The sequence below is a fragment of the Cynocephalus volans genome, chromosome 4, assembly GCF_027409185.1.
Source record: "Cynocephalus volans isolate mCynVol1 chromosome 4, mCynVol1.pri, whole genome shotgun sequence".
Taxonomy (NCBI): domain Eukaryota; kingdom Metazoa; phylum Chordata; class Mammalia; order Dermoptera; family Cynocephalidae; genus Cynocephalus; species Cynocephalus volans.
Window position 1 is genome coordinate 51,030,043 of NC_084463.1, and position 14,647 is coordinate 51,044,689.

Here is a 14,647-nt window from a genome sequence, read left to right on the forward strand (position 1 = left end):
TAAAGAGTATCTTGTCCTACACATAACTTCTCCTTGCCCAAAGCAAGACAGGCCCCTCCACCTCGCAACCCACGTATGCAACATAGTGATGGACTCCTTTCTCAGGGGACATCCATGACTTTGTTGCATACAGAGTTGTGACTTGAAACAGGAGGCACCTCCCAGTCATATCCATTGTCCCAAAGTCATGCCTTACTGAAGAGACACTATCCCAGACAGGGCATCCATTCAGCACTGCCTGCGCCTGCACACACTCGGGCATAGTGCACACCACCCCAGGCCACATGAGGCCTCACCTCCTCCCCCTCACACATTCCTGTTCTGACCCAACTGGACCCCCAGTTTTACCCACTGCTGCAACTTCCTTGAGTCACATCGCGTACAGCCCACTGCTGTGGCCTCCTAGCCATTCCCTTTGTCCTCTCACATGCCATACTTCCGCCTCCTGACTCCAGGAAGAGGAGGAGCTTCATAAGATACAACTGACCCGGGTTACAGGTGATTGTGTCCCCTAAAATTCATATGTTGAAGTTCTAATTCCTACTGCTTCAGAATGTGACTGTATTTGGAGATAGGGCCTTCAAAGAAGTGATTAAGATAAATGGGGTCACAAGGGTACGTCCTAATCCAATCTGACTGGTGTCCTTATAAGGAGAGGAGGTAAGGACACACGCAGAAGGAGACCAGGTGAAGAAACAGAGAGAAGATGGTCATCTATGAGCCAAGCAGAGAAGCCTCAGAAGAAACCAGTCCCGCCAAAAGCTTGACCTCCAACTACAAGCCTCTGGGACTGTCAGAAAATAAGTTTCTGTCATTTAAGTGGCCCAGTCTGTGGTTCTTTGTTGTGGTAGCCCAGGCTACTATACATATATATATTTAGTACCATGAGTGGGGTGCTACCACAACAAACATCTAAAAATGCAGAAGCAGCTAGTGAACTGGGTAACGGCTAGAGGCTGGAAGAATTTTGAGGTGCTGGTAAGAAAGTGCCTAACTGCCATGAGTTGACTACTAATGGAAATACAGACATTAAAAATGCTTCTGGTCAGGCCTCAGATGAAAATGAGGAACATGTTATTGGAAAAAATGAGAAGGATGATCCTTGTTATCAAGTGGCAAAGAATTTGGCCGAACTGTATTCTAGTGCTTTGTGCAAGGTAGAATTTGGAAACAACAGAATTAGATGTTTAGCTGGGGAGATTTCTAAGCAAAGTGATGAAAGGCACAGCTTGGTTTCTCTTTGCTACTTGTAGTAAAATGTGAGAGCAGCAAGATAGACGGAAGAAGAAATTGTTAAGCAAACAGAAACCAGAACTTAAAGGTTTAGAAAATCTTCATTTAACCATATTGCAAAGATTAGAACCTATGTTCTGGAAAGAATATCAAAATTGTGGCAAGGCAATCATGTGGTAAAGAGAATAGGTGTGTGATTTATGGACCCAATCAGCCTTCTCAGCAGAAGCCAGGAATAGAGATAGAATCACACAGGAAAGATCTGTATAGGACCCTCTGATCTGATAACTTGAAGCCCCATGAATTGCCTGGGAGGACAGTGGTTTTGTGAATTTTATACCAACAGAAACACTGCCCACTTGGACTAAAAATAACAGATGGGACAAAACTAAGGAAGGCTGTCAAACTTCTGGGATTCTACAAGACGATCCAACAGAGCTATCCAGCTGTAAGTGTGTGTTATCCTTCAAGAAAAGGCAAGAATGACCCCCAAACATGGTTCAGAAGCGGGCAGGAATGCCACTGTTACCCCTGGCCCAGAGGGCACAGGTTCAGCGAGGGGTGGGGCTGTCCTCAGGTCCAGAGAGCCAGGCCACCTCCAGTCAAGGACAAGGGGGTCAGGTGGCCATCCAGGGCTGAGGAAGTGGAATTGCAACTCTGGTCAGTCTGCAGGACAGATCAATGAGCCAAAGGAAATTATTCTCTAACCTTATCACCTAATGGAATCTGCCCTTTGATGTTTCATACTTGCTTGGGATGCATGACCCATTTCTTCTTTCCAAATTCCCCCTTTTTGAATAAGAATGTCTCTCCTGTGCCTGTCCTGTGATTGTTTTGGAAGCACATGCCTGTGATTTCACAGATTCACGACTAGAGAGGAATTTTGCCTCAGGATCAATCATATCTCTAGTGTTCCTCACACAGACTTAGATAATACTGAGATGAGATTTGGGACACAGAATTGATGCTGGAATGGATTAAGACTTTGGGGCTGTTGGGATGGGGTGAAAGTATTTTGCATGGGAGAAGAACATGAATTATGGGAGGCCACAGGGCAAGTGCAATGGGCTGAATTATGTCCCTCCAAAAATTCATATGTTGAGGTCCCAACCCCCAATACCTCAGGATGTATTTCAAAATGGATCTTTATAAAAAGAATTAAGTTAAAATGAGGTCCCCCGGGGTGGGCCCTGATCCAATAGGACTAGTGTCCTTATAAGGGAAGGATATTAGGATGGCTGTCTACAAGTCAAGCAGAGAAATCTCAAGAGAAACCAACCCTGCCAACACTTTGATCTTGGGATTCCAGCCTCCAGGATGGTGACAAAATAAATTTTTGTTGTTTGAGCCACCCAGTCCGTGGTACTTTATGGCAACCTCAGTAGACTGAGGCAGCACCTCTTCAGAAGCTTGGCACATTCCCCAAAGTCAATCACTCTCAACAGATTCAGTGGGTCCTAGCCTGCCTGGCCACCTCATTTTGGGCTCCCAACATTGCTGTGCATGTTGCTCAAAGGGATACACATGCCCTCACCTCCGTGCCTGAAGCCCAAGAGTCCGGGCATATCCACAGACTCCAGCAAGATGCCAGTGGCACCAAGCAAGCTCTCCTACACCCTGACGCATGTCCACTGGTGCCTCACTGGGCCCCTGCACTATTCACCACTGGGGTCTCTAGCTCCAGAGCCTAGACTAGTCCAAACCATGAGTCCTCACTGTGCACCTGTGGGATGAATCAGAAGAGTGGCTGTGGAAATGAGATGACAAATACCTTGAGAGACACAGAAGAGCACAGACCACATAAGTCAGGTAGGAAAAGAGAGAAGGCACTCAGGTGCCCATCCAAGGTCATTACCCTTCACGGTCAGCGTGGCCGAGGTCCTCTCCTGCCCACACACGCACGAGTACTCCCCCGCATCTGCCACAGCCAGGTCACGGATCTGCAGCTCACACGCGGCCCCGTCCTGCTTCAGGCTATATCTGTCCCCATCTCTGAGGGTCTTCATTCCCTTCCTCCACTCCACAGGGACCGCCTTGCTCAGCTCACACCGCAGCACAGCCGTGTCCCCTTCTGTGGCCTCTTGGCTTCTCACGTCTTCTGTAAATCTGGCAGGCAGAGCTGGGAAGGACCAAGGAGTCACTGAGAACATCTGACTGTCTAGGAGTCTCTGTGTGCAGGACACAGCAACCCACAGGAGCCACACACACTGCCAAAGGACCATGACGTGAACAAGAACAAATGCACGGATGGCAAGAAAAGCACATGGCCAAGGGGGAACGACGTGAACATGAGGACATCTTATGGATGATGAGGAAAGGTGAGAGATGCCCAGAGGACCCCAATTAGTGGGCAGAAACCCACAGGGTCACCACAGGAGTTGAGCCAAACTTAGAAGCAGAAGGTGGTGATGTGACAACAACCTATAAATGTGCACACATGGCCACACATGGTCTTTACCCCTGACGGTCAGCGTGGCCGAGGTCCTCTCCTGCCCACACACGCACGAGTACTCCCCGGCATCTGCCACGGCCAGGCCACGGATCTGCAGCTCACACACAGCCCCATCTTGCCGCAGACTGTATCTGTCCCCATCTCTCAGGGTCTCTGTTCCCTTCTTCCACTCCACAGGGGCCACCTTGCTCAGCTCACACCGCAGCGTGGCCGTGTCCCCTTCCGTGGCCTCTTCATTTCTCATATCTTTTGTGAACTTGGCGGACAGGGCTGAGGAGGACCAGAAAGACACAGACACTATCACACTCTCTGAGCACATGGAAGACACATGACGTGGACGGCACAGAGAAGACACAAAACCCTACTGCACATGGGCCATGTGCTGGGTGTGCTGAGCACAGGCTGTGGACTGTGGCTTCTGTCGGTCCAGCCTGTTAATATTGTGGCTGTGCCCTTCTGTGGCCTCCTCAGGTCTCATACTTTATATGAATCGAGCACGCAGGACCGGAGAAGTTCAGAAATACGTGGAGAACATCAGATTCTCTCCAGAATGTTGGGTGACAGGACATGACAGAACTGAAGGCAAGACACACAATCCAACAGGACCACAAGACAGAACCATGGTGGTACGAGGGGTGGGAGGCTGGCTACAGATGCTGCTGTCTCCTGGTTCATACAGCAGCCCAAGAAGGTGAAGGGATTCCATGAAGTGATGGGCAGAGGGTGGCGGAGACACCGGAAGAGAATGTGGAATGAGTGAAAGTGGACAGCAGGAAGTCAGTATGTGCACATCAAAACTACTTGGCCATGTGAGGTCTTTACCCCTGACGGTCAGTGTGGCCGAGGTCCTCTCCTGCCCACACACGCACGCGTACTCCCCGGCATCTGCCACGGCCAGGCCACGGATCTGCAGCTCACACACAGCCCCGTCCTGCCGCAGTCTGTATCTGTCCCCATCTCTGAGGGTCTTCGTCCCCTTCCTCCACTCCACGGGGACCTTCTTGCTCAGCTCACAATGCAGCGTGGCCGTGGCCCCTTCTGTGGCCTCTTCATTTCTCAGACCCTTTGTGAACTTGGCAGGCAGGGCTGGTGAGGATCAGAAAGACATGGACACAATCATACTGTGCACATGCAAGAGACAGGACTTGGACAGCATGGCAAATACATTAAGCCCAACTGGACACTGGGCACAGACGCGATATGGGAACCACATTCTGCGAATTGTGGCTTGTGTTGGTTCAGCCTGTCAACATTTGGCCACGGCTCCTTCCATGGCCTCCTCAAGCCTTATACTTTTTATAAACCTGGCTAGCAGGGCTGCGGAGGCCACAAAGAACATCAGGCTCTCCAGAGAATGTTGGGAGACATGACATGGACAGTCAACAATGAAACACACTCTGAAGGGAACAGGTTAAAAGCATGGTCACATGACAAGTGGACTGGAAATGGTGCAGCAGAAGCACAGGACCGTCCAGTGGTGCCCATCCAGGCAAAGGCCAGCAAGGAAGGCTATGGAGGAGCTGGGATGCTCAGTGAGGACCTTGGGATGAGGACAGGTACATGGAAATGGCTATGGGACCCATGGAACGGACAGGCAGAGGCGGCGACCAGAAGGGATAGCTCCCTTCCCAGGATCTCCCGTGGCCTGTCCTGGCTCAGACTATATCTGATCCCCCAGGACCCAGGCTCGGGCAGGCTGCTCAGCTCACACCACGCTGTGGCCATGGACCCCTCTGCGGCTCTGTTTTACAGTTGTCTGGTGATCTTGGTGGATGGCTGGAGGAAGGAGACACAGAACAGGCTGCCTAAACCTCTCCCACGTGGTCCCACCAGTGCCTGCTTTTCATTGCTTCCTGACGCTCCTGAGGCCAGAGTCCAACACTGACCAGGACAGACCAGAAACAGTGACCACCCCAGCCAGGAGGGAAGAGAGTGCCACCGTCCTCCTGGAATGTCACCGTGTTCTCGGTGCAGGCAGAGCCCACCTGTGACAGGCTCCCTGATGCCTGAACCTAGTGCATGAAGAAATGAGCAAATGAACAAATGCAGGAGCGACCCACCCAGACACAGGAGCACGTGGGAGGCGCCGCCACAGATCAGAGGGAGGGAGGAGGCAGCTGGCTCCTGGCTGCTGTGCACTGAGGCTGGGTGGCCTCCCCTGCCTGCCAGCCAGAGATTGGGGCCCCCAGGGTGCCCAGCTCCAGCCCCCTAGATGTCTTGGAGGCAAGTGGCTCAGGGCACCTGTGGGACTTTGTGGTCCAGTGGTAACTTCCAAACACGCAGATGTCCTCTGCTCAGTATCCTCTAAGGGGGTCCACATGTGGTCTGGGTAAGACATCTACCACCCTGGCTGGCAGCCAGGCCACCCTGGGTCCTTGGACATTGGTGGCACCTCCTGGAGTCGGGTGAGGGAGCAGCTTCCTGTGCGGTCTCTTTCCAATGTGCTGCACCCACATGACGGGCCTCAGATCCCACAACTCTCTGTGGTCTCTTGGCAGGTCTGACGGCATGAGGATCCGGTGCCTCCACGCTATGGATGCTGTGCCCTGTTCCTGCAGCCCGAGATGGCGTGGCAGCCAGGCCTCTCCACAGGGGTATGCACACTGTGCACAGAGCAAGGACCGCCTGCTACAGGCAGGGGTGGCCACACCTGGCCACAGAACCCTCTCCTCTGCTGCCCTGGGGAGTCCATCCTTGTCATGTGAGTGGAGCCCACCAGAGCCCTCAACAGGAAACCTCTCAAGCCTGCAGAGGTGTCTTTCCATCTGCTCTGCCTGAGACACCCCAGGCCCTTCATCGACGTCTGTGTTCGTTCCATCCACTTCCCGTGAAGAAAATGACCCAAGTCCTCCAAGGGCCCTATTGACATGACCGTGAGATCATGGGCTCGGGAACCAGGTCCAGTAGCCTCATCTCCATGGTGGGCCCAGCTCCAGCCAAGGTCGCTGCTAACTCCAAACGCACAAGACTCCCCAGGACCCACCACAGCCGGGCCGCGAGTCCCCAGTACACTGCGTTTTGGGCTGTACCTGTCCCAATCTCTGAGGATCTCGGGCTCCTTCCTGCACTCCACAGGTCACATGCCATTGTGGCTGTGGCCCCTTCTGTGACCCACTCAGGCCCCAGACCTTTTCTCAACTCTACGGTGAGGACTGGGAAGAAATGGGAAAGACAAGGGACACACAGACTCAGCAGCCTGTAGACTCACACAGGGCCTCGCACACCACATGAGCGACAGACACAGATGGGAGCTGACAGCAGGGCCACCAGAACCAAGGTCAGCAAGTGTGCTCCAAGACCGCAACCAGGGGGACAACTAAAGGACAGGCCTCGCCTTCACTACATCGCACACACCCTCACCTCCAACTCGCTGGGCACCGTGTCACACCCTCGCCTCTGTGTCACCCACGCCACGCCCTCGCCTCCCATGCCTGGCACATGTGCCCTGGCTGCCCTCCCATCTAACCTCCCCTCTGACATTCCTGCCTCCTGGACTTGTTCTCTCTCACCTTTAATTCCTTTTCCTGGTGTGCTGCCTGCAAGGACCGGTAATTCCATGTTTCCTAATTGTTTGCTTCTTTTCATCTCCTCTACCCCTGGCTGTGACCCCAGCAGCAGCTGGGAAGGACCCCTTGTGTTCTGCCTTTTCTAGCTCTCAGGACACATCCCACACAACACGTGAAAGACAGGCTGAAGACATGAAGGAGACACACACACAGAAAAGCAGGGACTGAAGCACAGATGGGGGCAGAGAGAAGGGACATGAAAAAGTGCTGACACACAGTCATGGGCCCACATAGCCACACACGGTCTTTACCTCTGACGGTCAGCGTGGCCGAGGTCCTCTCCTGCCCACACACGCACAAGTACTCCCCGGCGTCCGCCACGGCCAGACCACGGATCTGCAGCTCACACACAGCCCCATCCTGCCTCAGGCTGAATCTGTCCCCATCTCTGAGGATTTCAGGCCCCTTCCTCCACTCCACAGGGGCTGCCTTACTCAGCTCACAGTGCAGCGTGGCCGTGTCCCCTTCTGTGGCCTCCCTGTTTCTTAGTCTTCCTACGAAGTGGGCAGGCAGAGCTGCAACAAGGTCACACACAGAGAGCATCAGACTCTCTAGAGAGCATTGGGGTACAGGACAGAGGACAACACACAGAATCCAACAGGACAGAATCTGCAGTGGCACGAGGGGTGGGAACCTGGCTACAGAAACTGGTGTCTCCAGATGTGTACAACAGCCCAGGCAGCTGGAAAAAATTCCATGCATAGTCAAAAGAACATGAAATGAATGGAGACAGGAGGCAGGAAGCCAACACTAGGACACCAGAATGTGGATCTACTGGCCACGTGGTCTTTACCCCTGATGGTCAGTGTGGCCGAGGTCCTCTCCTGCCCACACACGCACGCGTACTCCCCGGCATCTGCCACGGCCAGGCCACGGATCTGCAGCTCACACACGGCCCCGTCCTGCCTCAGGCTGTATTTGTCCCCATCTCTGATGGTCTCAGGCCCCTTCCTCCACTCCACAGGAGCCGCCTTGCTCAGCTCACACCTCATTGTGGCCACGGTCCCTTCGGTGGCCTCCTTGTTTCTTAGTCCTCCTATGAATTGGGCAGGCAGGGCTGAAACAAAGCAGACAGACACAGAGAGCACAGTCTTCATTCTCCTAAGTTGGATGAAGGGGCCACATGGGGCCACGTGGGCAGGGCAACGGAACACTTACCCTTCACGGTGAGTGTGGCGGAGGTTGTCTGATCCCCAAAGGAGCATGCGTACTTCCCGCTGTCCTGGGGCTGCAGGTCCTGGACCACCAGCTCCAGCAAGGCGCCCTCCTGGCGCAGCCTGTATTTGCCCCCGGGCCTCAGGATGTCATCTCCACGGCGCCACTCCACGGGTGCAGCCACAGACGACAGCATGCAGCGCAGAGTCACGGCACCACTCTCCAGCACCTCCGTGTCTTTTAGGGGCTCCCGGAACCACACTGGCCGAGCTGCAGACAGCCATGGGCTCAGCTTGCCCTCCCCATCCAAGATGCCACCTGGGGTCCCCCCGGTGGTGGAGAGCTAGGGGCAGCAGGCAGGCATGGCTTCTACATTGGGGACCAGTGGCAGTGACCCTAAGACTACTGTGTCAGAAAATGTAAGCAGAAAAGCAAGCCACACAGCAGCAGACAGAAGGATTGAGTGTTATGACCTGACCTGTGTTCCCCAAAATTCGTACACTGAAACCCTAACCCAGGACCTCAGAATGTGACTGGGGATACAGTCTTTTAAAAAGCATATTTAGGTTACAATGAGGTCATTAGGGTGGGCGCTAATAGAGAGATGAGGAGCTGGATGGTACTCTGGGGTCCCCTCTGTGTTTGGCTCCTTGTGGGCAGCCCCTCACCCCAAGTCCACATCTGCCTGTGCAAGAATGAGAGCCACAGGCGCCTGAACCAAGCCCTGCCTGGGGGGGCTCACCGTGGACCCTGACGATGGAGCTGCTCCCGGCCCCACTGGCCTCACACTTGTAGCGCCCACCGTCCTGCATGGTGGCACCTGTGATGACCAGCTGGGCCCGGCGGCCCTCATAGGTCAGCTGGCACCGGGCAGATGGCCGCAGCACCTTCCCGTCCTTGGTCCAGCACACGGGGCAGTCTGGAATGGTGGTCTCACAGACGAGGATCAGGTCCTCGCCCTCTGTGACTGTGGCATCTGAGAGCTCCCGGGAGAAGACGGCTGGCTTCTCTGGGGGACAGAGAGAGAAGCACAGGGTGCATGTGGGCTACTGCGCTGCCGCTCAAGGGCCAACAGGGAGCAACCCCAGATCTTTCTGCAGAGGAGGTAACACCCTGGGTCACCTGCCACCTGATGCCCTCAGGCTGTTGCCACAGAGGGGGTTGTCACAGGCTGGCTGGTTAGCTCAATTGGTTAGACCATAGTGTTATAACACCAGGGTCAAGGGTTTGGATCCCCATACCACCAGATGCTAAAAAAAAAAAAGAAAGTTCTGTCGAGGGGACAGGGAAGGGTCTGCATGGTTCCCACTCCAGCGGGGACACAGCCAACCCATGCCACACTGGCCACAAATTCTGCACACCATGTAGAAACAATTCATCCTTAAAAGGTTCCACTCAGTCTTCCAAGCTCGCCTCCCTGGGATCTGAGCCCTCACCCCATAGGCAGAGACCACACGACTGAGCAACACAGACCATCTGGTGACACCCACCACTATCCTGGTCCCCCAGGCACACAACTTACCAGTGACCCGCAGGTTGGCTGAGGTCCGCTGGTCGCCTGCCTCAAAGTGAACCGTGCCCGAGTCCTTGAGCGCCAGCTGCCGCAGGGTAAGTATGTGGTAGCCCCCAGGCTGGACCTCAATCTCATTGAGCTCATTGGCATGCAGAGGGGTCTTATCCAAGAACCAGTGCACTGGCCCATAGTCAGCAGGGGACACACGGCAGCAGAAAGTAGCTGAGGAACCCTCCTGCACGTCTGCATCCTCTAGGTCCTCGGTGATGAGCACTCTCTGGCCTGTGGGGCACAGACGGGCCCGTCAGGAATCTGCCATCTGAGGTGAACTCGGACCCCTGCTTAGGGAGATATGGTGCTTCCCAGGCCCAAGCAAAAGCAGCTCTGTTTAACACACTTGTGTTGATGGGACTTGGAAACTAGTAAGCAGATCAGAGCTGGTGGTCCAAAAATGTTTGTCGTAGGTCAACCTCTGAGCCCCAAACCTAGCTCCCTCCACCCCCAGGGTCTTTCTGCAAAGCTCACTGGGCAAGTCCGCAGCCTGCTGAATGATCGGGCTGGGGGTTCCCCTCTGGCCTCCAACGTCCTCATGCCCCTCCTATGGAACTGTGCTCACACAGAGCAGCTGTCTGCTCCCAAACCAGTTGTGCTTGTCATCACAATCATGCAAGGTAATTAAATCTTGTATTCATAGGTGAAACTCAGGGGTGAAAAAAAAGAGGTATGGCCATATTGGAATTTAAATCGAATGCTTCAGAGAATAGAAAATGTGTTGGTGGGATTGTAAAACAGTACAGCCACTATGGAAAACAGTACGGAGGTTTCTCAAACTACAGATGGAACTATTGTACAATCCAGCAATCCCACTTGTGGGTATATACCCAAAGGAATGGAAATCATCGTGTCAAAAGGATCCCTGCACTCCTGTGTTCATCGCAGCTCTACTTGCAATAGCCAATACACAGACCAACCCAAATGTCCAACCATGGACAACTGGATAAGAAAAATGTGGTATATATATACACTGTGGAATATTGTTACTCTTCCAAAAAAAAGAATGAAATACTGCCATTGCAGCAACATGGATGAACTTGGAGAAAATTATGTTGAGTAAAATAAGCCAGGCACAGAAAGAGAAATATCACATGTCCTCATTCATAAGTGGGAGCAAAGAGAGAAAGAAGGAAAGAAAGACCACCGTGGTGTGTTGGACTTGCAGAGGGAGGGAGCAGACATAGGGTAGCCAGGGGGAGGGGGTGGGGGGAGGGTTTGGGGAGAGGCTGGGTTGGGGACACAGGAAATCCCTGCAATCTGAGGTAGCAGGCATGCTGACAGCATTGATCTGATCATCACATTCTGGACACAGGTGCTGACGGTCAGCTCTGTGTCCCATGAATGTGTATACGTCAATAAAAATAAAATAAACCAAATAAATTTTTTAAAATGTAAATTCCTAGAAATAAACTTTTTGCTGTTGAGTGATGAGTGCTGAAGATGAGAAAGAATTCACCAGTTTTGAGATGGATCCTGCATTCTGATTCCTTCCACGTTCTCAAGTGCCCTGAAGGTATGACTCCACTTTAAAGGAGTGGACACCCACAGGGCAGGAGAGGTGGAACTCTTGTCTGTGGACCAACACACGAAGAAATGGCCCTGGCCTACCCCACCGGATGGGAGGACATATGCATGTTTTAAATTTGTAACTGGTACCGTTCGTGATTTTTATGATTCTCACCTTAACTGAGTTTTTTGATTAACATGAATGCAAACTTTATGAGATCATGGGGCTTTTACTGTGCTTACAAAATACTTTCACTGCATTTATTGAATTCACTGATTTCACTAAAAAAAAAGGAAAACAACAGAATGAAGCTGTCTTTTTACATTACTTCCAGTTATTGTTGCAGAGGCCTTCCGGGCACTGAACCCTGTGGTTCCTATAGTCAGACCCCAGCAGGGGCTTCCAGCAGCCTCAGCCCTGGATGCCAGCCAGTGCTCAGCTGAGCGAAAGCTGTGGTCACATGCCCTCTGGCCCTGGGCCAGCCCCCAACCCACTCAAAGACCAGCTTTCTTATCTTCCAAGCAGGGAGAACTAGAGCCCTCAACTGCCTCCCGATTGCAAACCACCACTCAAACGTGGAAACACAAAAATCCCCTATGATGACCAGCCATGGTCACAGTGACCGTACACTCTCCCTGGGGAACACTCAAGGCTCCCTGGCTGTCAGCACATGTGGGACAAGCGACACGTCGTATGCACAGACACATGCAGAGCGCTTGCATTGGAGAGCCTCAGAGACCACCCAGGGTGAGCCCCTCCACCCTTAGAGACGGGGACACTCAGGCTGGGCTCCCCGATCTCCGACTGCCTTCGAGTTTCCAGGGTCTACCGCAATCAAAGCCTCTGCCTGAGCATTCTGGGTGACCTCACCTCGCACCAGGAGCTGGGCCCGGGTCTGGGCCTGGCCAATGTCGCAGATATAGGTGTCGCTGTCTGCCTTCTCCAGAGAGCTGACGGTGAGCCTCAAGGTCAGGCCCTCCTGGCTGGGCATGTGCTTCTCCGAGGTCTGCAGCTCAGTGATACCCTTGTACCAGGTCACTGTGTCCACGGGCCGCTCCGTCTTGCACATGAACACAGCCGTGCCCTTCTCCTCCACCTGCAGGTCAGACAGCTCCTCCGTGAACCGGTTTGCCTTCTCTGGGGGAGGGAAATGGAACAGGTGGAGCGTGAGGCCTGCACAGACCCCACGACATCCCTGTTCTCCTCCTGGCACGGCCATGGAACTCTGGGACCTGGGCGAGCCCTTTTTGCCTGGGACAGAAGAAGGGGAGACTGTGCCTGGCTGAGGGAGAGAGGCCCCTGTGGGGCAACGTGTGGTGCTCACCTCCCACGTGGAGCCTGGCTGTGCTCTTGGAAGCTTCTGTCTCACATGTGTACTCGCCCGAATCCTTGAGTGAGGCTCCGTGGATGACCAGCATGGCCCGTGTGCCCTCACTGAGCACGCTGTACTTCTGACTCTTGCGGATGGCCGTCCCGTCCTTCAGCCAGCGCACTGGCGTGCCCGCCCGGGATAGCTCACAGATCAGCACCACGTCCTCCCCTGGTATGGCCTGCTGGTCTTCCAGAGGCTTTGTGATGTCTGCCGGCCTCTCTGAGGGGAGCAGAGACGGTCATCCATAGGGCATGGCCACGGTGCCAGCCATAGCCAGGATGAGGACAGGGACAGGCATTTGGGAACAGTCCCTGGAGACCAAATCAAACTCTGAGACCTCGAACCCCAGGAGCCTCAGGGCCTTGAAATGCCGAAGCCCCCATCACAAAGGCAGGACCTGGGAGGTGAGGGGATATGGGACCACAGAATCCCGAATGTTCAGCATCGTCCAGAGCCCCACAACTCAGTGTGGCCACAGGGTGGTGCCGCCTGTGAGCCGAGCTCCACCAATCTGCACCAAGTGTACATGGCAGGAGCACAAGCCCGCAAATATTGGTGGCAGTTTCACAGCTGATTTCACACTTGGCTTAGTATCCTCAGACGGGCTTCACAGGACACGTGTGCTGGGAGCTACCAACCCCTCAGGATAGACAATGAACTGGAAACCAGAATCCTGAGCCTGCACAGAGGACTGCGGACACTCGTCCGAGAGACTGACCCCCCTCAGATGACCAGAAGCTCCCCCACCACCCCAACAGGTGCCCCAGGTGTCCCCACCACTGGCCTCTAGGAGGGGAGTTCACCAGAGATGGGGGAGACAGTCCCCAGAAGCACCCCCTGGCAGCTCCTGGCCCCCTGGGGAGGGGCGTGTGCTCAGTAGCCCCTGCAGCCCGTGGCCACAAGCCCCCATCCCACCTGCTGTGCTCACCTCTGACAATGAGCGAGGCCTTGGAGGTGAGACCCCGCACAGAGAAAACCACCTCCCCAGCGTCACTCAGCGCAGCGTCTCGGACCATCAGGGTGTATTTGCGGCCCTGGCGCACAGCCTGGAAGTGGCCGGAGCTGCCCACGGTCTTCCCACCGACAGTCCACATGGCTAGGTCGTCAGCGCTCTCATGGGACAGGACGCACTCAAAACTGCTGCTCTCGCCCTCCAACACCTCCACCGTCTTCAGCCTCTTGGTGATGCCCACAAGCAGGTCTGTGGGCCATGGGAGACTCATCATGCCAGCAGCCCACAGATGCCTACCCGAGAGAGCGGCACTGCCTGGGGCCACACCTGCTGGCCTTCCGCTGGCCACACCTGGTCTTGGGGCGACCAACAGTTGTGGGCTCTGGTTGCAGCTGTCCTGGCTCATCCCCTCCAGGAGAGGAAGGACAGGGCCTTGAGGGAAGGGGGGCCTCCTCCTCTCTAGGGTGAGTCCAGCCAAGGACCAGCTCACTACGCTACCATCTCCCTCCATCTTAGCACCAACCAGCGAGGCTATCCAGGACCCACCACAGGGTCCCAAGACAGTAGGCCAGCTGTACACACTGACAAAACCAAAACGTGTAGGGATTGAAACCAGGATCACAGGTAGCAGGGCCAAGATAGCAACCACTGACAGGAGGACAGGCAGCCACCGCCACAGTCAGGAAACCAGACCCTGGTGGAGAAGGATGTGCTGCAGAGGACCTGAGCCTCTGAGACAGCACAGCTGGGTCAGGTGATGGTTCCATCCACCAGCCTGGTGATCTTTAGGCCTCTCTGAGGCTCCATGAGGCACAGGAGAGTGGCCCACCCACAGCCCACCTG

At 54.4% G+C, this 14,647-nt stretch overlaps 1 protein-coding gene across 25 annotated transcripts in view; it reads right to left on the reverse strand.

Annotated features, from left to right (window-relative positions):
• Positions 1–14,647, reverse strand: part of OBSCN (obscurin, cytoskeletal calmodulin and titin-interacting RhoGEF) — a 182,985-nt gene that overhangs the window by 91,116 nt on the left and 77,222 nt on the right. For 19 of the 25 annotated variants that reach the window (XM_063095249.1, XM_063095241.1, XM_063095247.1 and 16 more), the window contains 12 exons: positions 13,781–14,053; positions 12,805–13,071; positions 12,351–12,617; positions 9,929–10,201; positions 9,149–9,415; positions 8,410–8,676; positions 8,045–8,308; positions 7,503–7,766; positions 6,715–6,837; positions 4,508–4,771; positions 3,692–3,955; positions 3,089–3,352 (listed from right to left, as the gene is read on the reverse strand). In XM_063095249.1, the coding sequence (XP_062951319.1) occupies positions 3,089–3,352; positions 3,692–3,955; positions 4,508–4,771; positions 6,715–6,837; positions 7,503–7,766; positions 8,045–8,308; positions 8,410–8,676; positions 9,149–9,415; positions 9,929–10,201; positions 12,351–12,617; positions 12,805–13,071; positions 13,781–14,053 (3,057 nt within the window). The remainder of the gene's footprint in view (positions 1–3,088; positions 3,353–3,691; positions 3,956–4,507; positions 4,772–6,714; positions 6,838–7,502; positions 7,767–8,044; positions 8,309–8,409; positions 8,677–9,148; positions 9,416–9,928; positions 10,202–12,350; positions 12,618–12,804; positions 13,072–13,780; positions 14,054–14,647) is intronic. The other 6 variants (XM_063095244.1, XM_063095242.1, XM_063095263.1 and 3 more) reach the window with 2 other exon arrangements.